Source organism: Balearica regulorum, chromosome 2 (genome assembly GCF_011004875.1).
Source record: "Balearica regulorum gibbericeps isolate bBalReg1 chromosome 2, bBalReg1.pri, whole genome shotgun sequence".
In the NCBI taxonomy this organism is placed as follows: Eukaryota; Metazoa; Chordata; class Aves; order Gruiformes; family Gruidae; genus Balearica; species Balearica regulorum.
In genome coordinates this window covers 65,402,768-65,427,473 of record NC_046185.1, presented here as the reverse complement: position 1 = coordinate 65,427,473, position 24,706 = coordinate 65,402,768, and the positions used below count along the sequence as shown (strand labels likewise).

The following is a 24,706-nucleotide window of genomic DNA, read 5'->3' as shown; positions in this document are numbered from 1 at the left end:
TTAATCCGCCAGCTGAAATTGCAGAAATAGAAGGGTTTATGATCAAACACATGGCCACCACATTACGTGCTTGCACTTAAATCTCTTTCAGAGGTCTTTCAGTAGTTACTCATGTCTGTATTTCTTTTAAATAAAGTTGGATTTGTAATTCTTATTTTTACAATAATTAAATACAGGTATAAGTCATTTAGGACAAAAAATGCTCTACCCCTGGAAAACTGATTTCTTTAAGCAATTTACATAACAGAGTGATTTCAGTGGCTGTGGACATTAGACATTGTGCATGCTGGAAAGCTAATTTATAACATTACTGTTACAGCATTCATGTAACCCACTGAAACATTTGTACTTGTTTTGTAGTTAAGGACTGTAAGAGTAAAAATGAAATAATTTACCTCCCCCTCCTGTTTCTGTAGCTGCTGCTACAGCTGAGGAGACTGCCTGATGTTTTTTCATATGTTTTTTGCAGTGAACAGTTGTTCGAAAGCTTTCATCACAGAATGGGCACTTGTAAGGCTTCATGCTCATGTGAGTTGCCATGTGCCTCCTAAGGCTGCCATTAGTTGTGAAGGAGGTATTGCAAATGCTACAGCTGAATGCTTTAACTCCTTAAAGTAACAGAAACAAATAAGTAGCATGCCATTTGTTTAAGTTTACTTATACAGGACATTTACAAAACCCAAACGTGAGTCAAGCTAATATAGAGCTGGTAAGCTCTGTTACCTGTATGAGTCTTCTCATGTGATTTAAGAACTCCCGAGGAAACAAAGCCACGGCCACAGAGTTGGCATTTATAAGGTTTCTCACCAGTATGTGATCGTACGTGTTGTTTCAAATGGCTGGATTTCTTAAAACCCTTGTTGCAATATTCACATCTATTAGAAGAAAATTGGTTTTATTAGTTGCACATAATTACTTGCCAGAAAAGATTCAGGAAATTCTGCAACAAAACCTGAAAGTGTGACAAACCTATACGAACGCCTGCTTTGATCTTCATTATCTTCAAGAAAATGAGGCCGTTGGGTGTGCAATTCAAGTTCTTCTTGTGATGACTGATCTTGTATCAAGCGAGTAGTCTAGAAATCAAAGCCTCACGTAAATTTCAGTAACACAATACTGAAATGAAGTCACACAAACAGGCGAGAAGAGATTACAGCATTTACAGTCAACACAAGTAATCTAAACGATGCTTTCATAGATTCTTGAACAAGAAATTAAGACTGCGATGAGATACCTCACTCTCATAGTTAGAAGGAAAGCAGCAAAATGTGCACCTACTGAATCATTATAAACGGACAACGCAGTGCACTTACACCTCCTTGTGAATCTAGACAAAAAGGTGTCTTGAATCTTGTAGATTTTCTGGTGTTTGAGGGGTTAAATTTAACACTAAACCAGCCATTTTAAACAGTATGACCCCCACACTGCGTAGCAAAATCCACAGTGGTGCTGATAGACTTCTCTTCTTTTTGAGCAGGTTTTCCCTCTGAGCAAAACCCATCACAGAATAATCCTTGAGAATGCGAGCATGGTGTAAGATTTGAAAAGAAGAAAACTGCAAAGCCTTTAGGCTGAAATTACTCAAACTCTTCCAGATCCTAAAACCCACCTCAGTTCTCTGACATTTGCCCTTTGCAAATAAGCATGAAGGGACAACAATTCATGCAGGTCATCATGGTAAACACATTACTACAGATGGTCTTCATGCTAGGTACTGCCATCATCGTAAAAAGCTATGTTTAAACTGTATGTTTAACAATTGAGCTCTTTTACAAATTTAACTAGATAAGAACCATCAAAGAACGTTATATACTGCAATATGCAAGCTCCATGAATGATCATTACACATTTGTAATGTTATTTCTACTGCTTCATCATATCTATATCCATAGAAATTAAAGAATTGGACAGAATATAGTGCAATAACATAGAATTATTTTATAATAAGAGGTCCTTTCCTTAGTTTTAGACTTACAATCCAACTTTATAGCATTATATCCTTTTCTAAGCCTAGAGAATCGAAACGTACAACTCTCTTTAAGAAACACGTAGCCGGGTCACTTATCTTCCCCTGCCCTTTTATTTTTCAGTTGTTAAACAACCTAGAAAAGAAATCATGAAACTTTTCTGACTTCTCAGTTTACCTAATCATCGATGAAATAGCTCAAAGAGACTCATGACTGAACACAGAACAAGAAATTCTGCCTTCCAGCAGTACTTACTACGTTAATAGCATCTGTATTTGGAACCTGAAGAAGGGCTGGTGGATGGTAACTCGTTGAAAGAGCCTGAGATTCAAGTGTGCTTGAATCCTGCAGCTGCTGAACAGCTGGAAATTGAGTCTGCTGATTGTAGCTGTCATTCACTGTAAAACCTGCCAGAAATTAAACAGTCACAAACCTGGAAAAATACACTGAATTGGACTCTGAATAACACCACACTTTTTTGAAGACTACCTTCAAAACAGATTAAGTAGTATTACCACATAATAATACTCATTTTATATTCTTCACTGGTAAGTGGCAAAATGCACAAATATTTCCGACATCTACATAATACACAGAATAGGGTTACTTACCATTAGCTGGAATTCTATTGGAAAATCTCCTCCACAGAAAAACACTGTTTGAAGTTTCTTCGGGGTGCCACAATTACCTTAGAGCCATTGAAATTTTGAATTTCTTGTATGTAAGCATGCATGTGTCAAACAGGTTGACCCATCTCCCTTTATCCACGTTGGTACCACGCTCCCTTAACTACACTGGAAGCCGATCACAAGGATGCAAAGCTCAGTGGGGAGGATGGCGGGTGAGTGGAGGAGATGACCCAATAGGAGAACTCCAGTTTCTGATAAAGTAACCCCATTTTCTCCTACTTTGGATCTCCTCCACATATTCCCACTCTTTAGATAATAGTAAAGTAGAGCCTCTCAAAGGCAAACTGCAAAGTAAAAAATAAACATATTTTTATTCACATTTCCAGCATAAAGACCTGAAATTTTTATTCGGTTTGTTCTTCTGAAATATCAGATCTTAATGGTCTCCTTTTCTAAATGAATGAATGAAATGATAGTATCAATGATTGAGAGCCAGGAAAGTATAGCTCAGATTGCAGGGTTTTTGAATGCTATTAGAGATGCCCTTTTATCAACCCCTCAAAGTCCTAATACTTCTAATATATATTAAAAAAAAAAAAAATCAGTGTTAAGTGGGAAAAAATGAAACCACAAATATCAGTAATTAAGGTAAGGGCAGCAATTTTACTATTTCTGTGCAGTTTGCCTTTAGTGGACAAAAAGGGTGAAGATTATGAAAACAGGGTAGAAACAAACCCACATCAGATGATCACAGCATCAAAGGCCAAAAAGCAATGCTTAAAGAATGTTTTGAATTACAGTATATCAAAAAGCAGGATGTAAGTTTAAGCAGAAGTTTTCCCAAAAGACACTTTTCACAGCAGAAGAATACTGTATCAATACAGGAAATAACCCTACTGGTATGCTATTGCTTACACCATAGAATGAAAACTAACAAATGTAAACAAATCTTGAAAGTATTATTAGTCAGGTTGTAACTTCTCACCAAATCTAATGTTGCAACTTGTATCTTATTTTCTCTCCTAGAACTACCAAGATTACAAGAAAAAAAAAAAAAAATTCAACAAGCTGAACTTTGCATCCCAATTACGCCTCATGAAATGACAAAATAAAAAAAAGTAGCCTGAAGAACAGCAATGCAAAGCTTATGGTGATAAGTGGGCTGCTAATTTCTATTTTCAAATACATTTTTAAAGCACCTTCATGGAAAAATGGTATTCCCACTACAGTTGATGAGAACACAAAAACCCAAGCCTCAAGAAACTGATGCAAAAGTGATGCCACTTCCATGCCCTACATAAAAAAAAAAGGAGGTAACTATTACATGTACAAAGAAACAGCTATCTAAAAAAAAACCAAAATTTTTTTTTAGTCTGTAAGTAATTTTTACTAGGTAAGAAGGCAAAAAGAAGTCACTATATCATGACCTGTTTCTCTTCACCATGTTTTAGTAAAAGCAATTATTGACATCCCAACAAACTGCAACAAAATCCTCAGGAAGAAAAGTTCTGAATTTACAGGTATTCTCGGACAAACTGAAGAAAGAAATACGACTTCTAAAAGTAGTTCTGGAATAAATATAAACCAATGGTGTAACAGGAATATAGATGATGCATCCCCATTTTGCTCAATGCCTAGTATGAAGGTAAATTTCCACTCAAAATTTTAAAAAGATCTGACAATTTTGAGCATGCTAAAGGCATTTGCTACCACCATACTACTTCTACAGAACAGCAATAAAAAACCCCCAAAACCAAACACCAAAATCCAGATGTTCAGTCTGAGAGAGACACAGAAATAAATTTCAGAACCTTTACTCTCTGCTCTTGTTTTCATCATTATATATTGTTTCCCAGAAGCTTTTACTTAATCTGCAAAGAACAGAGAGCATCTTAAGCTCTGGATAATAAGGCGAGTCTGTTACTACAAAATCCTCTAAACTTTGGAGGACTTTGCTCTATTTCAGTACAAGTAATCACTTGCTTTTCCTTGGCTTTAGGACATCACCCAACCTATTCTGTTCTACGTTAACAAAAGTTACTGAAACAACAGAATACTCTGGAAATCAGTTTACTAGTGGAAATATGTCTTCCACATGAGAATCAGAAAACAACAGTGTAACTGTTCACAGCAAATACCGTATTTTAGTTTAGACAAAACTCAAAGTCTTTACTGACAGATCATTTGAATTCTAACATTACAAACCTATCTACATGTTTGAACATGTGCAGCTCTGGGGGTCAATGACCAGCAATTAAATGTTCTGCAGGTTTGCTTCCTAGGCAACTTTTGGAACCAGCTGAACAGTACTGACTGTAATCAATGTGTAAATAGTTACTGAAAGAATCGGAATTCCAAGTCCTGAGATTACAGATCAACTTCTTAGGAAAGCAACACAGCAGTCTGATGGCAAGGGTGTATTTGTATGGGCTACAGAATAACAGTATTTGGACTTCTTGTAATTTTTCAAGATCACCTCCTATCACCACTAATTGAATTATTAACATTCAATCATGCTTACAGGGAGACTTTAAAGGAAGAAAAGGTGACATCATCTATATGAAAACACTTTTGGTGACAGATCATATTCAATAAGACAAGGACATTTTCTGATAAAGGATGCATTTGGTTGATCTCACCTCCCTAAAAAGTCTTCAAATGAAGATGCCAGAATATGTAAACTACAGAGAACACTGAAGTCCTTTTGCTCATTCTTTAAATCTAGCTCAAATGAATAACAGATTATGATACAGCAGCACTCTCATAAGATCTGCACTTCTTTACAAGTCTGAATGTATCAAGAAGAAAATCTATCTGAACAAACCAGAAATTCTGTAAAAGTATTACAAACAAACATGAAAGAATAAACAAAGTTCTGACAGGTCTGTGCAGACCTGGAGATCAGCCTTGTCTGTCTGAAAGGCAAAGATTTTCTTTTTTTCTTAAAAAAAGGAAAAAGAAAAATAAAAAAAACCTACTGAAGATGTTTTAAAACTCCTGCATTGTTTTATTAATAAACACTGAGACAAAATATTTTAACAAGAATACAGCCTACAAAAATCAAGGAGAAAAAAGACATAGTGTTTTAAGCTTGAACGTTCTGCCTAGCTGATAGGAAAAAGAAATTAGGAGCATGAAGCACAGATGCAGACATAGGGAGAGGGTCGACCAATTTAACGCATGCATCCGCGCAAATGCTTACCTACCTGAAATTCAAAAATTTTGAAGGGCTCCAGGATCTTCAAGGAAACTTCAAAGAGTTGGGAATCTGTGGATGAGATTCCAAGTAGAATAGGAGACATCTTATACAAATGAGACTTAAAAAAACCCCACACCACAAATGTTCTGATTCTCTGCACCAGTTTTATAACGTACCGATGATCAGCCTAGATTTCTGATGATGAAAAAATTGTTTCGTGAGATCTAGAAGAGTCTCTCCCCTCCCCAAGAAATCACTCAGTATTCAATATTTATTTAATGAAGAAGATACACATACACAGAAACTGAAGTCTAAATAAGATAACGTGACAAGATTTACGTATTGGATTTTCAAATTCAAAGGAGCTGTAAAAATCGAAACAAAAATCGCCACCCCTCGAGAGTAACACAGAGTGAAAGGTTGCACTTTTTTTCTGTAGTCTCTTTTCATTCATTTGGAAAACTGTAAAAGGTAACTGATTAAATAATCCATTGGGTTTTAACAGGACCTGGTTCAGTCTTGTTTAATAAAGGTGGAGACTTTAAAATTTTTTTCTCAGTTACATACAAAACAGCACAACCTAGAGAATTCAAATTGGCAACAAATTATACTATTTCTTCACAGCGTAATGCAACTTAGTACAGTCAATGATATTTTTACAAAAGATGCCACAACTTAAACAAGGAATGAAATTAAGAATGGAGAAGCTTAAGCAGATGGACTACCAGTTACTGGTTACCAGTTATATAAATATAAAGTTACTTGCTGGATACAGAAACAAGGAGGAAGAGATCAACTGGTCAGCCAGTGAGGTATGCTTCCCAACCTAAACAAATTAAAACCTCTTGAAGAAACCCCCCTTCCCTGGCCCCTCCCCCAAATAACCCAAAACAAAACTAGTAGCTTCATATCAAGCAACAACTCAGGAAATCCAGCAGTGAAAAGCAAAGGAACACAGTCATTTCTTCATTCTCTGCAGGCTACATAAGGCTTACACATATTTCTCAGTATTTTTTTTGGTAATATAAATTTTAAAAAGTTCCCAAATCTTTACAATCTCTTAATTTGTTACTTATGTAGCTTTATAAAATATAAAAGGAAACTGCTGCGGTTAGGTGAAAGTATGATTTTTACGTGATTATATTTAGCACTTTCTTTTTCCATAATGAATCCCAACAACTACTCAGTCAAATCTTACGCTGTGTTTCTGATCATCTCATGTTATGAGCACATATATTTAGGGGTAAAGTTGTGTAAACTGCCTACTGGCACAGAAATTTCAAACACAATCAAGGAAAGAATATGAAATGCCTGACTATAAACCCCATACTGTAATGGCTACACATCGTCTCATAAAAGCAAAATCTATTTATATTTAAGTATTCAAAATATTCTACCAAATATAGTTTCAAAATAGTAATTTAAGAAAAAGTTTTTGCAAGTTCTCTGCATTGCAGTTCATTTGACTATGGATGCCCACTTTTGATATGCTTTATGACTGCTATGCTATAAAGCCAGATTTATAAAAATTACTTTAAAAACCTTTATTTATTACTAACCTTGTGATAAGCCCTGTTGATCAAATGGCTGCTGTGCTATAGCCTGTTGTTCAAATTGAGTGATGTTTTCCTGCAAAGCATGCTGGGATGTCACAAATCTATCTGAAATGGGGAAAGGAAGAGAAAAAAATAAAAAAGGAAAAAAATAAAGGAAAAAAAAGATATAATTAACTGGATAATACAGTTGTTCCCAAACCCCAACATTTTATACTCATTTGAATTTTTGCTGCATTAAAAATAAATAAAAAACTACTAGCTGAATAGGTATTTACATCTTTGCTTATTGCAGGCTTTATTTATATTCCTCTGTAGCACTTGCTAACTCACGACACCATGAAAAAGAGCAAATAAGCAAAACCAAAATACTTTGTTCCACTATTACTAATATAGAATAAGAACATGAAATATTCTCCCACAGGTATTACTTCTTAAGTAGACTATATAGCAGCGCTTTTTATTGATAATAGAGGTGATATGGTAGTTTTGTGCACATAGTGTTATTTTTCTGTTTATTTGTTTAGTAGTTTTGTTTGATTCAACTAAATGGTGTAAATCTTAATCTTTTTATATTTTTAACAATAAACCTAAACAGCAATGAAAGAAAGAAACTGTACAATATATTTTAAGTAGTTAGCTTTTACTCCATGTATTTTTCTAGTTGTTTACTTCCATTGTCTTGAAACCCGAATCATTGAAATTTGGGAATAAAAAGTTATCTGAGAACGTGTAAACCTACCTCATTATAAACCTCATATTTCAAATACTCACCCTCATCTTGCTCTAAAGGCTGATCAGCCAATTGTTGTTCTAGTGCTGTTGCTTCTGTGCCTACTACTGGCTGCTGGTCTAACTCTAAAATAGCCTGCTGATCTGTTGTAACAGCTTCTGACTGCTGTAATTCATCACTTTCAATCTCCACTTGCATCTGTGTAGAAACCTGAATGCTCTGCTGATCTACAGTAGAATCATCTATGGAAGCAGACTGCTGATGCTGCTGAAGTTGCTGTGCAAGTTCATATCTGCAAAGAAAGGTAAGGAGGTCTTTTTATGGCTTCAGTTAGACAGTTATCCTAACTATCTATCTGAATAAATTTTTATTACACACCATAATTTACTATACCTTCAGAGCTACCTAAGTATTTGCTACCTGTAAAACACAAACATCCTCATTCAATTATTAGCATCTGCTACAGAGCAAAGCTGCCTTACCAAGTATCTTTAAGGAAGGGATATTGAAAGGCACTGAAAGATTTGTATAAAAACTGTAAACATACCTATGAGTCTTCATGTGTTTTTTACAGTTTAGTGATGTTTTGAAAGTTTTTTGACAATACGGACACATATACGGTCGAAGGTCGTTATGGATCCCCATATGTCGCCTGAGGCTACCACCAGTAGTGAAGGCCCCGTTGCATATAAGACACTTAAAAGCTTTCAATCCAGTGTGTGTTCTAATATGTGCTTTCAGAACTCCAGCTGACACAAAACCTCTTCCACACTGAGAGCACTTAAATGGCTTCTCACCAGTATGTGACCTTTTTAAGAGAAAACAGAAGTTAGATTTAAGAGTTTGATTCACAAAGTTATTAAAAGACTAAATTTTAAAAAGAGCAAAATAAACCAAACTAAGGTGACTGCTGTATGGATGGAAGAGGCCTCAGTTAACAAAATCCAGGAAATCAGCTTTAATAAATTATATACAACCTGCATGTCATCACTGGCAGGGCTAGAAGCAATACTGTCTGACAGTTTTAATTATATTCAACAGTCATAGAATCACAGAATCGTAGAATGGTTTGGGTTGGAAGGGACCTTAAAGATCATCTAGTTCCAAATCCCCTGCTGCCATGGGCAGGGACACCCTCCACTAGACCACGTTGCCCAAAGCCTCATCCAACCTGGCCTTGAACACTTCCAGGGAGGGGGCAGCCACAACCTCTCTCTGGGCAACCTGTTCCAGTGCCTCACCACCCTCACAGTAAAGAATGTCTTTCTAACATCTAATCTAAATCGACCCTCCTTCAGCTAAAACCCATTACCCCATGTCCTGTCACTACACTCCCTCATAAACAGTCCCTCACCATCTTTCCTGTAGGCTCCCTTCAGAAACTGGTAAGCTGCAATTAGATCTCCCCGAAGCCGCCTTTTCTCCAGGCTGAACAACCCCAACTCTCTCAGCCTGTCCTCATAGGAGAGGTACTCCAGCCCTCTGATCAGTTTTGTGGCACTCCTCTGGATTCAACCCAAAAGGTCCATGTCTCTCCTGTACTAGGGCCCCCAGAGCTGGACGCAGTACTCCAGGTGGGGTCTCACAAGAGCAGAGTAGAGGGGCAGGATCACCTCCCTCCACCTGCTGGTCACCCCTCTTCTGATGCAGCCCAGGACATGGTTGGCTTTCTGGGCTGCAAGCACACACTGCCGGCTCATGTTGAGGTTCTCATCCACCAGCACCCCCAAGTCCTTCTCCTCAGGGCTGCTCTCAATCCATTCCTCGCCCAGCCTGTAGTCGTGCTTGGGATTGCCCCAACCCACATGCAGGACCTTGCACTTGGCCTTGTTGAACTTCATGCGGTTCGCACGGGCCCACCTCTCCAGCCTGTCAAGGTCCCTCTGGATGGCATCCCTTCCCTCCAGTGTGTTCACCACACCACACGGCTTGGTGTCGTCGGCAAACTTGCTGAGGGTGCACTCGATCCCGTTGTCCACGTCGCCGACAAAGATGTTGAACAGTGCCGGTCCCAGTACCGACTCCTGAGGAACGCCACTCGTCACCATTCTCCACTTGGACATTGAGCCGTTGACTGCAACTCTTTGAGTGCGACCATCCAGCCAATTCCTTATCCACCAAGTGGTCTATCCATTGAATCCATGTCTCTCCCATTTAGAGACAAGGATGTCGTGTGGGACAGCGTCAAATGCCTTACACAAGTCCAGGCAGATGACGTCAGCTGCCCTTCCCTTATCCACCGACGCTGTAACCCCATCATAGAAGGCCACCAAGTTTGTCAGGCATGACTTGCCCTTAGTGAAGCCATGTTGGCTGTCACCAATCACCTCCCTTGCTTTTCATGTGCCTGAGCATAGTCTCCAGGAGGGTCTGCTCCATGATCTTGCCAGGCACGGAGGTGAGACCACCGGCTTGTAGTTCCCTGGGTCTTCCTTTTTACCCTTCTTAAAAATGGGGGTTATGTCCCCCCCGCTTCCAATTGGCGGGAACTTCACCAGACTGCCAGGACTTCTCAAATATGATGGCAAGTGGCCTGGCCACTTCATCCACCAGTTCCCTCAAGACCCGCGGATGCATCTCATCAGGTCCCATGGACTTGTGCTCCTTCAGGTTCCTTAGATATTCTCAAACCTGATCTTCTCCTACACTGGGCGGTTCTGCATTCTCCCAGTCCCTGCCTTCTGTGACCTGGGCAGTGCGGCTCAAGCGTTTGCCAGTGAAGACTGAGGCAAACAAGTCGCTGACTACCTCAGCCTTCTCCATATCCTGGGCAACCAGATCACCCGTTTCATTCCGGAGGGGACCCACATTTTCCCTCGTCCTCCTTTTATCACTGACATACCTACAGAAGCTTCTTTTGTTGTCCTTGACATCCCTGGCCAGACTAATTTCTATCAGGGCTTTGGCTTTCCTAACCTGATCCCTGGCTGCTCAGACAGTTTCTCTCTATTCCTCCCAGGCTACCTGCCCTTGCTTCCACCCTCTGTAGGCTTCCTTTTTTTGTTTGACTTTGCCCAGGAGCTCCTTGTTCATCCACGGGGGCCTCTTGGTGGTTTTGCTTGACGTCCTCTTTGTTGGGATGCATCGCTCCTGAGCTTGGAGGAGGTGATGCTTGAATATTAGCGAGCTGTCTTGGGCCCCTCTTCCTTTCAGGGCCTTGTCCCATGGGATTCTACCAAGCAGATCCCCGAAGAGGCCAAAGTCTGCTCTCCTGAAGTCCAGGGTAGTGAGCTTGCTGCGCGCCCTCCTCGCTGCCCTGAGCATCCTGAATTCCACCATTTCGTGGTCACTGCAGCCAAGGCTGCCCTTGAGCTTCACGTCCCCTACCAGGCCCACCTTATTGGTCAGAATAAGGTCCAGCATGGCACCTCTCCTCGTGGGCTCCTCTGTCACTTGGAGGAGAAAGTGGTCATCAACACATTCCAGGAACTTCCTGGATTGCTTGTGCTCAGCTGCGTTGTCCCTCCAGCAGATGTCAGGGTGGTTGAAGTCCCCCATGAGGACCCGGGCTTGTGAGCGTGAGGCTGCTCCTATCTGCTTCATCTAGAGGGCTTCATCTGCTCAGTCTGCCTGGTCAGGTGGCCTGTAGCAGACCCCCGCTATGATGTCCCCCGCCCCAGCCCTCCCTTTAATCCTGACCCATAGGCTCTCGCTGGGCTCCTCATCCATCCCCAGGTGGAGCTCCATGCACTCCAGATGGTCACTGATGTGGAGGGCGACGCTCCCTCCTTGCCTACCCTGCCTGTCCTTCCTAAAGAGCCTGTACCCTTCCATCCCAACACTCCAGTCATAGGAGCTATCCCACCACATCTCTGTAATGCCAATAATGTCATAGCCTTGCAGGCACACACACGTCTCCAACTGCTCTTGTTTGTTCCCCATGCTCCGTGTGTTCACGTAGAGGCATCTCAGTTGTGCCCCCGATGAGGCTGACTTGTTGGCTGGGGTGGCTGGGATTCTTTTGATGTATCTTCCCAGTGTTACCCCGTTGGTTCCTGCTGCATCCAATCTCCTCGGATCATATTTTGCCTCAATTAAAACATCTGGGTTGAATTTTTCCTTTCCAGACAATATACTAGTTCTTCAGACCAGCGTATTATCATTCACATATATTTTCCTTAATTCAGCTAAAACAATGTCCACAAAAGCCTGGACAAAAAGATATGGTCTTCCTCATATTATAGACTACTACTATGTTTAGTAACGAAACTTTTGGGAAAAGAACTGTGTCCATCCTGACTATGCCCTGAACAAGGCAGAGTACAACCAGTCTTCTATGTGAAAACAATATTCAAGTGAGGAAACTCTCTCACCTATACTATCCATACATCCCACTCACTATTATCCTTCTTTCCAGAGGTGCAAGAGGAGTTTCCCTTTAGGACTACATTGAGATATAAAACAGACTGAAGGACAGGTTAGGAAGCGGAGCAGAATGCAATGAGAATTTTAAGGGTTATGACTACAGCATCCCAGGAGTGAGAGTGGACTGTTTTTTAGCTGGGATAGAGTTAATTTTCACAAGAAGTTGGGAAGGGACACAGCCAGGATAGCTGACCCAAACTAGCCAAAGGGATATTCGGTACCATATGAGGCCATGCCCAGTATATAAGAGGGGGAGCTGGTCAGGGAGGGCTGGGCATTGGGTTCTCCATGGTGAGCAAATTGCATTGCATACTACCTGCTTTGTATAGTCTTTTATTAGTATCATTATTGCTATTTCCCTCTCCCTTTGCTGTCCTATTAAACTGTCCTTATCCCAACCCCCAACTTTTACCTTTTTGTTCCAATTCTCCTCCCCATCCCATCGCGGCGTGGGGAGGAGTGAGCAAGTGGCTACATGGTGCTCAGCTGCCAGCTGGGGCTAAACCAGGACAGAGAGCTAGGAGGAAGGCAACGTGAATGCTAAGAAATGGAAGATAAAGGGAGCAGGATTTTATAAAATTGGGAAAAGTTAGGGATGGCTTATAATTACAGTAGCCTTAGAAGCCTACGACCACCACACGAGATGCTATAACAAAGAAGTGTGACAGGTACCAAGATTACTGTTTTGCTACCAATACACATCCATGGAAATCAGTGGTAGGGTATCCCAACCCCTCCTTGGTGTGCCTGTGGGAGAACCTAGCATGCTATTCTGTCACTGCTCTATTGAAAATACCCCAGCTATAAATTTCCCCCTGCTTTGGAGAGGGAAACAAGCTTTCTAAGCAATGATCAGCACCATTCTGTGAAGACAGACTGACCACGTAAGTGTCAAATCTAGTAGTCTAGGTATAGCAATGCCAGCTTACAAAGAAGAAACATGGAAAAATTTCTAATTCCTCTACAAAACACCAAACAAAGCCAAGCTAAGCTAAGGTTCACTCAGTACTCTGTTGCAAAGATCAATCAGAAAGAAGCACAATGGCAAGAGATTGGTACCCCCAGCACATCTTTGTATTTTCACTATGGGAGAAGAAAAACGGAGATGTACATAATAAGTAACGAGGCTTTTTAGGATAGCTTATTCTGAGCTGGAGTACGTGTATACCCAACAGCAGAATGAATTCATGCACAGGCACTTAAAGAACAGAATTTTCAAACAGAAAATGCATTCTGACAAGGGGGAAAAAAAAAAAGGTGAGTATTCAGTGCATGTAAACCAATTGTTTAACTAATAAGCTGTTCATGTGTAATTAAAACATTTTCAATTTCCATTTAAAGGATCCTGACAAAACTGTGAAAAATAAAAATGAACCAGGTAAATCAGTCAACTACATTTCTCTAACACAAATGAGAGATGAAAAATTATTAATCTAAATAAAACTAAACTACATACATGCTTCAGTAAAATATGCATAAATTTAGCTTATATTTAGTCTAAATAAGGCCACCTTTAGGCAGAAAAGGCCCTCTTTAGTAACAACTAACATTTTAATGGTAACTAACCATTGACAGTTACACTAAGAAAATAAACAGACAAGTGTGAAACAATTAAAATGAACTATTTCAAAGAAGGACAATGAAGGTGGTAATGATACATGACCAGCAACACTTACTAATTCAAAGTCATTTTGATTTAAATCAATCCCACTTGCTTGTGTCTATAAAAGACAGTGAGAAATCTAGGTAGGATATTACAAAAGGAAAAGATGTGATACTGCAAGACTTCCCCCCATCCTGTTAAAACAGCATATAGAAACCAAGAACTGTTTCAAGCCAGTCCGAGAACCCACCAATACAGAACTTGATTTGTAAAGAGAACATGAGTAACTCACCATGCTTTGAATTAGAGATAGTGAGAAAGTGGTATAGAGCTTACATTGCAGAAACAAGCAGATTTCCACCTGCTTGTCTGGAAATTTTCCTTAGATCCTAGTAATGATCTTTGGTGTTTTTTTCATATTTTCTGCAGTTATTCAGTTTAGAAATCAGGGAGCAATGTTCGATAACTCAAGTAAATGTCAAAGCTTACTGCCTGTAAAACTGCAACCCAATCTAACTTTGAAGCTAGCCTTTCTTTTGAAAACAAGGTTGATTAGTTTTTTGTTCTGTATGCTGTTTTTTGTTCTGTGTACTAAACCTAAAAGAATTTAGTCTTATATTGTAATAGAGTAAATGTTCTTGGGGATCAATTTTTTGCTTGAAGTTTAGTTCAAGTTCCATATAGTGTTTGTTACTACCACAAGATCATGGAGTCACAGAAGAATTTAGGTAGGAGAGGAACCAGTGGAGGTAACTAATTTCCTTCTCAAAAAATAGCAGTTTCATGCAAAGCAGATGATCTGGAGTATGCAATTACAAAATCATGACAGGAATTCACATGCAATGCTTGCTATTTTCTATATGTAGTTTAGAAAAAATGAATCCAACTGTTAATAAGCTAAATTGCACACTAAACACAATCACTTCTACTGCTAGGACTGCATGTAGATATGAATTAGTCCAAAGTCTCCTTCAACTTTACCAGTAAAATCAATTATCAGTGGTTCACTACTTAGAGATGGTAAAAATAAGGTCTTTTCAGCAAATACTATATAAATTTCATGCTTTTCCATAAATTTATTACATACATTTCCTTTCTTCTTTGCATTTATTTTACCTGATGTGCTGTTTAAGATGACAAGATTTTTTATAGGCTCGGTGGCAATAAAAACATTTGTACGGTCTGTCCGCATCATTCACAAAATTATTGTTAAAATAATTTTGGAAGAACTGGCTATTCCTTGGGATTGGCTGGATAAGACCTGCACACATAAACACACACAAAAAGGAAAAATTAATTGGTAAAGTTATTCCAAATTTGCAATAGTCTGAAGAGCTAGTATTTGGGAAAAAAATGTGACTTTTAGTATGCAAGAATGTAAAGAAAATGAGCATATTTTCAGTACTTATTTAAAATTATGCATGCATCTATTTAGCATTATACATATTATATTGCACATGCTATCTTCATGACAGCTGTTCTTTTCTCCATTAAGCCTCACGTATCCAAAATAAGCATTAACTTAAAAAAAAAAGTTGACAGTTACAAATTCACTGCTAATCAAATAATATTTTGCTCTTCCAACCTCCACCTTAACGAAATTATATTTAATCAGTGTACCTCAGGTATACATTATAACTTGACAAATACTTATTATGCTTTATGTGAAAAGTACAAAAACCCACGATATATATCTGCCTTTACTTAAAGGATAAAAAAAGTCTATTAAAAATTGTTGTACTTGTACATCATCTACTTTGGCTAATCAGTCTTGCTAATTCTCTGTGCACCTCCAAAAAATTATGGGAAAAATAAACCTCAAACTAACTTCTTATGCACTGTTCCTTGAAGTCAGTCAAGTGTAGTTTTGGAATATCAGTTAAAAGTTCCTGCTACTACATGTCCAACTGGTCATACAAGAGTATCCTGTCTCAGAAGCAGCCAATAGGAAAAAGAGCATCATCCCAAACACTGTGACAGAATGGGAACAATAGCAGACTTCTCAAGTGAAAAAAAAATCATCATCATTCACACATCTGTGAACTCAAAAGCACTCATCACAATACTAATATACAAGGCTGAGGGAGTTATGCAAAGTTTCAACAAATATGCAAAAGATCCTTTTATGGTCCTAAATATTCACCACAAAAGCTTTTTATGCCATAGTTTCTTTCTTCAGACTGCTTCACCTAGCATGCTATGTTTCATATTCACAAGGCAAAGCCTGAGGGTTTCTGCTTACTTCCAAATGTAATTGAAAAGAGCAGAATACAAGGAGAGGGAATTCTCTCAATTTTGAGAAGACATGGCAACAACGTAAAAAGAACAAGTTTATGTGTATATGTATGTTGTACACATATATATTCATAAATACATATATACCAAAACTTGTTTCACCTTCTGCAAGGAACTCAGTTGGTCTAGTAAAATCATTTTCTCATTAAAAAAAAGACAAACAAAAAAAACCCCCCACAAAAACCAAATCCCAAACTCCCACCAAAACCACAACCCTACTTTCTAAATTCCTTCTGGCATCCTTCTGTGACGGTAATTAGTAGTAGCATTCAGGAGATGACACAAGTCTTCCAAATCAGAAAAGAAAGAATTCCGTATGACAAACACTGTTACTTTTGATCATATAAAAGCAAAATAATTCAGTTAATGAATGCTACCTGACTAACTTCTGAGTGTATCCCAGGTTACAATGGTTCTGGTCTGCAGAAGCACTGCAGAAATTCCTAATAACATACATAACAGGACAGAAATAACAGAAATTCCTAATAAAAGACTTCCAAACTATTTACTCAACCTCTTCAAATCAGATAAATTAAAAATTTCTCTAAGCTGTTAGAATAGCTAAAGGTCACCCTACAGTCGATACAGCAAGTCACCAGAATAGTTCTGACTTCTATAGAAAGGTGTTTTTCCTCCCATCAGTTCCATCTTCGGAACCACAGCACATGCTAGAAAAACTACACTAATTTTTTGCAATTCCTAGTCAATAAATACCATCAACTAATGGAATAAAATGAAACAAACATTGTAACAGGTAGAGAAGAAATTGCAGACTTTCAAAATAGACTTTAATACAGACTTTTAGAGTAATTTAGACTTTTTTTTAAAAAGCAAAATATATATCAATATTTTTTTTTTTTCATCGAAGGTGCCACTCAAAGATTAACACCAGTACAGAGCAACAATACTGGTTTCTTGACACCTCTACAAGAAATAAGATTTTTTCTCTGGGAACAGTGGAAATATGTCAGTGGGTTGAAAAAAAGATGACATCTTCTAGAAAAAATGATGGAACTTCTTATCTTTACATTAAACATTCCATTATCAGCAGAGTTCAGGTGTTATCAGTACCAGTAGGAAATAACTTTTATAGTATTTCTTTTTTGTTAGTATTAAATTTTTTCAAAAAAAACCCCCAGAATTTCACTGCACAAATCTTAATTGTATTGAAGTGCTCTTTTCTTTAAAATCAAGAAATAGGACTGGATCTGTTTCCAGGGTTCACTCAAGCAAGAAATATTGTGTGATCTGAATATCTGAAGCTGTCAGCTAAGTTTTGTTGCTACTCTGAAAATTTAAGTTTCTTATACCTGATACCAAAATAACCACTACTCTTGCATACAGTAACTCTTGGAAGCACTGAAAGTAAAAGGATTTTTAAAGAGTGATAAAGATATTAGGCTAAAGATATTACCAATATATAATATTCTACTGTGTAAAGATGACTACACAACAAAGCAGGGGTTAGCAGACCAGCGAGTCAAACGACGAGTAAACACCTTGCCCGCTACACTGACCTCTACTGGACAATATATATTGCCTTGAATGAGCTGTACAACAACTTCCCTCCTTCCAAACAGTGGGTTTAGGTAATGTTGTAACAATTATTCTACAACAGAATTAAAATAACTGTATGAATTCTCTATAGCATGTTCCAGAACTATTCTGCCCTTTTTTGAAATATTACCACCAATGATTACCACTAATTCAGTTGAGGTCACAATTATACCAAATACACTAAAATCATATAACACGCAAACTCATTAATATATGTAATTTGAATAAACATGATCATCTCAAAAAGAATCTAGGTCAGGAACTGTCAGTCTTTTCTATACCAACAGTCTAACAATAGTTAAGCTAAACTCCTCTCCTAACGTAATATAAAAATGCACACTTTTTTTTCTGGTAAGGATTATACAGTTTCTCAAAAGACTACTCTTATTAATTCTAGTGCAAGCAAACTATAAAATACAGCACGTTTCTGAAGCCTGATTATTTCTGATGACTTATTTCAAAGTGCATCTTGCTAAGTAAGCTCTGAATGTGTTGGCTTGATTAAACTGGGACCTATTTTCCAGTGAAATCCAAATTTCAAGAGAGCATGGATTTACTTGCTCTTTACCTAGATCAGTTATGAGTATGGGCTCTTGCAGAGGAATGTCTGGTACTGGAACACTCGTCTTTCCTACTCGAACTTTTGCAGGTTTACGTTGATGTCGCAGCTTTCTTAGTTCAGTATGTTTAAAATGTGAAGCAATATGAGTTTTCCGGTGGCCTGATGTTCTAAACTTTTTGTCACAATGAGGACAAGCAAAAGGCCTAACACCTGCAAAAGATCAAAAAGTATTAGTTTGTGATTTTATTTCCACCACCCTAGAAATGTAGCTTTGGAATACAGATTGTATTTTCTGTATTTTCTTTTTTGTTTTCTATCAGTGTTTATTGATAAACAGGTTTTCAAAACAGATCTGTAAAATCCAATCAAAGCAAGCTTGTTATCAGGAAACTGGATGATGCAGAAGCAACAGCAATTTTCAAAGGCTTCCAGAAGCTATCCTAAGAATTGCAGATAGCAGGTCAAATGTCCTTCCAAAGCTAACTGTTAAAAAACTTTGAGAAAAAAGAATCAGCAAACACATAGACAAATTATATATAATTGGAGAGAACAGAGGAACAGCGATGTGACAAAGTTTAAAGAAATTCTAGATTGGTCTCTGAAAATGTCAACACTTTGATGGCAGTCAAAAAAGTATGCCAACAGGAATTATTAAAGAAAGACTTTTGCAATGAAAAGTCTGGCAGAAATCTCTCTTTGGAAAGAATACGGGAGAACTTGGTAAGTTACAGAGACAGGAAAAGCTAACGAACTTTCAGCTTTTGTTCAAGGGGAAATCTTGGACTTAGAAGGCTAGGAAACGTGACCGGGTATTATGAAGAAAGCTCTATAAAATCACAGATGGAAAAAATGCACAAGAAAAAAGAAGGAACCATTCTTCACAATATAGTAACCAAACATCATATGAAACTACTGAGCAGAACGTTTAAAGGAACAGAAAGTATTTTACTCAACATGTAGCTCAACATTTGAATTCATTCTGTTAGGTTATGCTAGTAGTAAGTCCACCAAGAGCGGAAAATTTATTTTTCTCTATGCAGAGGATATAAGTTCAGCCACAGAAAAACAGTTACTGAAGACATCATATATGATGTATACAAGAACCATACGAATGGATGAGTTTTAGGGTATGCAATGTAAGATACTGAAAACACCAAGCAACACTAAAACAGGACATAACCAAATAGTCCTGAGTGATACAGTGAAATTATCAAAAAGTGTGGGGAAGAGGAGGGAAGAAAAGATGCAGAATAAAGATGACTGGGGATAATTAAAATCAGAACTCAAAGTCTAAGAGTATGACTCTCTAGCAAGCACAATTAAATACACTCATGATAGCGGTATTAAAAAGGAGCAGCAGCTGATACATGATCAGAAAACTAGATGTCCGTGGCTTTTGTAAGAGCCCAAACAAAGTTTCAAAGTCATGAAACACTAGAAAGTTATGACAAAAAGTTAAGTTCCTCATATAAGACACTAAAACCACTTCATTCTCTGATAGATATCAATAACATGATAGATATCTCTACAATTTAAGAGCTTTACATTGTCTTTGTTCATTCAAGGTCTTGCCCACATCATAGAAAACACAAAAGCAATTTTGAGGCCTTACCTGTATGTAGACGAATGTGAACTTTTAAACTCCCTGAGGTGGAAAAGCATTTCATACAAAATTGGCACTTGAAAGCTTTAATGCCAGTATGTGTTTTTATGTGTGCTGTAAGAGTACTCTTAACGGCAAAGGCGCGGAAACACTGGGGACACCTGAACGGCTTCTCATGAGTATGAATGCGAATGTGGCGCACTAGATCACTTGGTTTTTTAAATTCTTTAGAGCAATATGGACAAACATGCCACCTTATTCCATTTTCTTCACGTATAGAACCTAAAATAAGGAACATCAAAATGAATGTGTTTGAAACATTTTAAGAGTTATTCAAAAATTCCACTACACTGACATCATTATACAAAGCAATCAAAACACAAAAACATTTTGCCAAATAGATGCCATTACAACACACTTGGTAGACAATTAACTTCTCTATCAGATACATTCTACTTCACAAAAATAGTGATGGACTGAAATGACAAAAACAAAACCCAAGAGAATCTGGTTGAAGTTCAAACATTTTTATGCTACTGAAAAGGAAGAAGGTGAAAAAAATAAAAAAGCTACAAAGTGTCTGACTTCATAGAATACAAAGAATGCAATTTTTATGCCACTTAGAAATACGGAATGTAGGTGTAATGCAATATAATTACCAGTTACACTTATCTAACTAACTGGATGAGATACATTATATGGCCCTCTCTTCCCCAAATTCAAACTTAAATTACAATTTATACATTTTTAAAGAAACAAAAAAATCCTTTAAAAGTCCTTCTGAAAGATTTACAATTTAAGGCTACTTTTTCACAAAAGTTGTTTTATGATCCAAGAACCTTAAGATCTGCCCTAAAGCAACGGCATATCTTTTCTCAACAAAAACAATAAAAGAAGCTTCTAAATCCTATCAGGGTTTTTTATTCAGATATGATGCTCAATATCAAGTATTTGCTCATTTAAATTATTTAATGCAGTGTTTTTTTCTGTGAACCATGTGAATACACTGAGCTTATGTTATCAAAAAGTAAAGGCAGTTGTGTTTGACTGTACAGCAGTGACCTTTTATTTTTATTTGCCGTCAGAGTTAGAGAGTTGTTACTGTTACACACAAGGAACAAAACAGTTGTTATTATTACCAGAGAGAAAAGTTAGTGTTGATTTTAGCACAGTTACGCTGGACAAGATGAATTTTCAACTTTGGATCAATTTCTGCATCCCTTGCAAATTAAAAAGCAACAGCAATGTCTCTCTGAAGTTACTATGGACAGAGCTCAATGACTGCTTCTTATAGAGCTGTCTCCACCAGGCCAGCCATTAAAGTACAATGGCTATACCTGGAACGAACCATTTCTAGCAACTTTAAAGCTTGAGCAACCTTAACACTAAAGTTGCATTTAAGCACAGAGACAAAATCCAGACTTGCATACATGCAATACAGTAAGGAGGTGGAATATTAACATGCATTTCTGGTGACACTATCAAATCAGTACTGCGATTCCTAAACACAGGTGACATGCAGTATTATCCACAATGCCAATCTTCATCCTTCCCTACATGGTCTAGATCAGTGAAGACCTGCATGAGGCAGCAGCACTGCACTTCTGCCTCTGTGAGGCCTCACTTCCAAAGAGAAGATCTTGCAAGAACTCTCTGCTCTGGGAAACATCACGAAAGCACAATCCTCCTCAGAGAAGGATGATGGGAAAAAGAAGGTAAAAGATTCATATTCTTTCGGGTTTGTTCTCATCCAAAAACTCCACTGATCTAAATCCAGAAGATTTAACAGTGTAACTTCACTCAATGCCATTCTGACACGTTTTGGTATCAGTATAATGAGAGTTATAAATGTTACTATTGTAACTTATACACATACTGTATTTTAGATAAATGTAGGTGAAGTTTGTAACCGATCCACAATACACTTTGGGAAATCCCTTTATAAAGCCATCAACACACCCACACATACTGTAGACCTTATAGGACAAAAAGTAGCAAGCAGTGGCAACATTACCAGGTAAAAACGGTGATTTTTTCTTAATAACCTTTTTTTCTTTTTTATCCAGTTTATCTGTACTCTCTTGCTCCTTATCTTGTTCTGCATTAGGGTCAGCCTGATGATTTGAGAGAGTCTGGACGTCTGGGTTCTGATCCTGGGCCCCAGGAGTCTTAGCCTGGCTGCAGTCAGTAGCATGTGCAGAGACGGGAATTGAAGACAACCCACTGTTCTCTAAAGCTTGCTGAAAAAGAACAAAAAACTCCCGAGATTAAGAAAGAAACATTCCACAGTTGCTCCAACTTTTTTTCAAACAACTACTTAGAAGATATAATGCAAATATAATGAAAGGAATTAAACATCTCAGCCTCCCAGAATTTCAGCTGGATTTCAAATTTGCCAAAACATTCTAACACACCACTGACTTCTGATTGCCTGTGAGATATTAAGTTGGATTTCCTGCACTACTATATGTGCCAATAACTGCCTTTCAGAAAAGTGCCAATTGTTTCTAGAGAATTAAGCATTTGCCAGGAATGTACAGCTATCTCTTATGCTGACTACATGAGAGAATAGCTCCCCATAAAAGGTCAAATTTGAAGCCCATCAGCTTGTGGAGAAGCCATAGATGATATAAAGAAAAAGGAAGAATGACAAACCAAAGGAAGGCTCGGAAAAGCTCCAAAGCCTCTGTTAACCAATCACTAATAACCATCTGACCAAGGCAAGAGCTATGCATTCATTTTTTATGTACACCTGGAAGGGACTGGAGTGTAGGCACCTTTATGGATACTACTGTGACTAAAAGGATCAAAGACCTCAAACACACATTTAAGTAGGCGTGTGCAGACATTTGATGTCTTAGAAGAAAGCTACGATTTATTTTTATTTTGTGCAACAATCTGACTAGCGATGCTCATACAATAACTTCAAGAACCAATCTGAAAGACCGATCTATTTTTTTTAATAGCTATCAAGAAAATAGTTATATTTTGTGTTGTAATTTGATGCAACTACACATCGCATTCATTAAAGAAATCAACACAGGTAACATGGTGAACCTGCACATACCTACATGTAACATTCAGGTCTTCCAAAAAACCTAAATGTGGTGGGTTGACACTGGCTGAGGGCCAGGTGCCCACCAGAGCCGCTCTATTACTCCCCTCCTTCATTAGACAGGGGAGAAAAAGTACAATGAAAAGCTTATGGGTCGATATAAAGACAGGGAGAGATCACTCACTAATTATCGTCACGAGCTAAACAGACTGAACTTAGAAAATTCATCTAATTTATTACTAAGCAAAACAGAGTAGAGGAATGAGAAATAAAATCAACTCTTAAAACACCTCCCCCCACCCTTCCCATCTTCCCGGGCTCAACTTCACTCCCAGCTTCAACCTCCGCCTCCCTCAGTGGCACAGGGGGACGGGGAGTGGGGGTTACGGTCAGTTCATCACATGTTGTCTCTGCCGCTTCTTCATCCTCAGGGGGAGGACTCCTCTCATCGTTCCCCTGCTCCAACATGGAGTCCCTCTCACGGGAGACAGTCCTTCACGAACTGCTCCAGCGCGAGTCTCTCCCACGGGGTGCAGACCTTCAGGAGCAAACTGCTCCAGTGTGGGTCCCCCACGGGGTCACAAGTCCTGCCAGCAAACCTGCTCTGCCGTGGGCTCCTCTCTCCAAGGGGTCCACAGGTCCTGCCAGGAGCCTGCTCCAGCGTGGGGTTCCCACGGGGTCACAGCCTCCTTCAGGTGTCTCCACCTGCTCCGGCGTGGGGTCCTCCACGGGCTGCAGGTGGAATCGCTACACCCCCTCATCCTTCCTCCATGGGCTGCAGGGGGATCTTTGCTCCAGCACCTGGAGCACCTCCTCCCCCTCCTTCTGCAGACACTAAGGTCAGTGCAGAGTTTCTTATCTTCTCACTCCTTTCTCTGGCTGCAAAAGCTCTCTCACTTGGGTTTTTTTTTCCCGTCTTAAATATGTTATCACAGAGGTGCTGATTGGCTTGGCCTTGGCCAGCGGTGGGTCTGTCTTGGAGCCGGCTGGCATTGGCTCTGTCAGACACAGGGGAAGCTTCTAGCAGCTTCTCACAGAAGCCACCCCTGTAGCACCCCCCCACTACTAAAACCTTGCCACACAAACCCAATACACTAAAACTTAAACGGTACTTGAAAGACTAGAGATGAAAAAACAGCTTAAAGGTTAGGAGACTATCACCAGTACTAAAGAAGAATATTCTCTGCCCTGTTCCATTATGCAGTGGAGGCTGCAGAACAAGCATAAACAGTTGAATTACTGCCCCACATCTCTTCTGTTACATAGCATCTCCTGCTGCCAGTATCGAGGACAGAATAATGGGTTACCCAAAACACTGGTCGACCTAGGAAGGAATTTTCCTGCACAAATAGGAAATATTCAAATAGCCCTTATTAATTAGACAAGATAAAGGCCCTGTATACATTCTCTTTTTTTAACCAGATCAAAATATTTTTACCCTCTTAAATGTCATCATGTTTTAAGCATGGCATAACTTAAGAATGTGCCACAAGCTGCTTGTAGGCAACAGGGAAAAAAAAGTCAAAGGGATCAATAAAATGTCCATGAACAGGTGTGTACACTTAAAGCTTTCTTCTAGGTCGTG

The 24,706-nt window shown here is 38.7% G+C and overlaps 1 protein-coding gene across 8 annotated transcripts in view; it reads right to left on the bottom strand.

Moving 5' to 3' along the window:
- Positions 1 to 24,706, bottom strand: part of ZNF236 (zinc finger protein 236) — a 95,996-nt gene that overhangs the window by 34,085 nt on the left and 37,205 nt on the right. For 7 of the 8 annotated variants that reach the window (XM_075744563.1, XM_075744566.1, XM_075744560.1 and 4 more), the window contains exons 10-20: positions 22,081 to 22,306; positions 20,076 to 20,348; positions 18,470 to 18,673; positions 15,166 to 15,310; positions 8,629 to 8,889; positions 8,123 to 8,373; positions 7,355 to 7,456; positions 2,223 to 2,374; positions 970 to 1,076; positions 724 to 875; positions 396 to 608 (exon numbers count right to left, since the gene is read on the bottom strand). In XM_075744563.1, coding sequence (XP_075600678.1) covers positions 396 to 608; positions 724 to 875; positions 970 to 1,076; positions 2,223 to 2,374; positions 7,355 to 7,456; positions 8,123 to 8,373; positions 8,629 to 8,889; positions 15,166 to 15,310; positions 18,470 to 18,673; positions 20,076 to 20,348; positions 22,081 to 22,306 — 2,086 coding nt within the window. The remainder of the gene's footprint in view (positions 1 to 395; positions 609 to 723; positions 876 to 969; positions 1,077 to 2,222; positions 2,375 to 7,354; positions 7,457 to 8,122; positions 8,374 to 8,628; positions 8,890 to 15,165; positions 15,311 to 18,469; positions 18,674 to 20,075; positions 20,349 to 22,080; positions 22,307 to 24,706) is intronic. The other variant, XM_075744565.1, reaches the window with a different exon arrangement.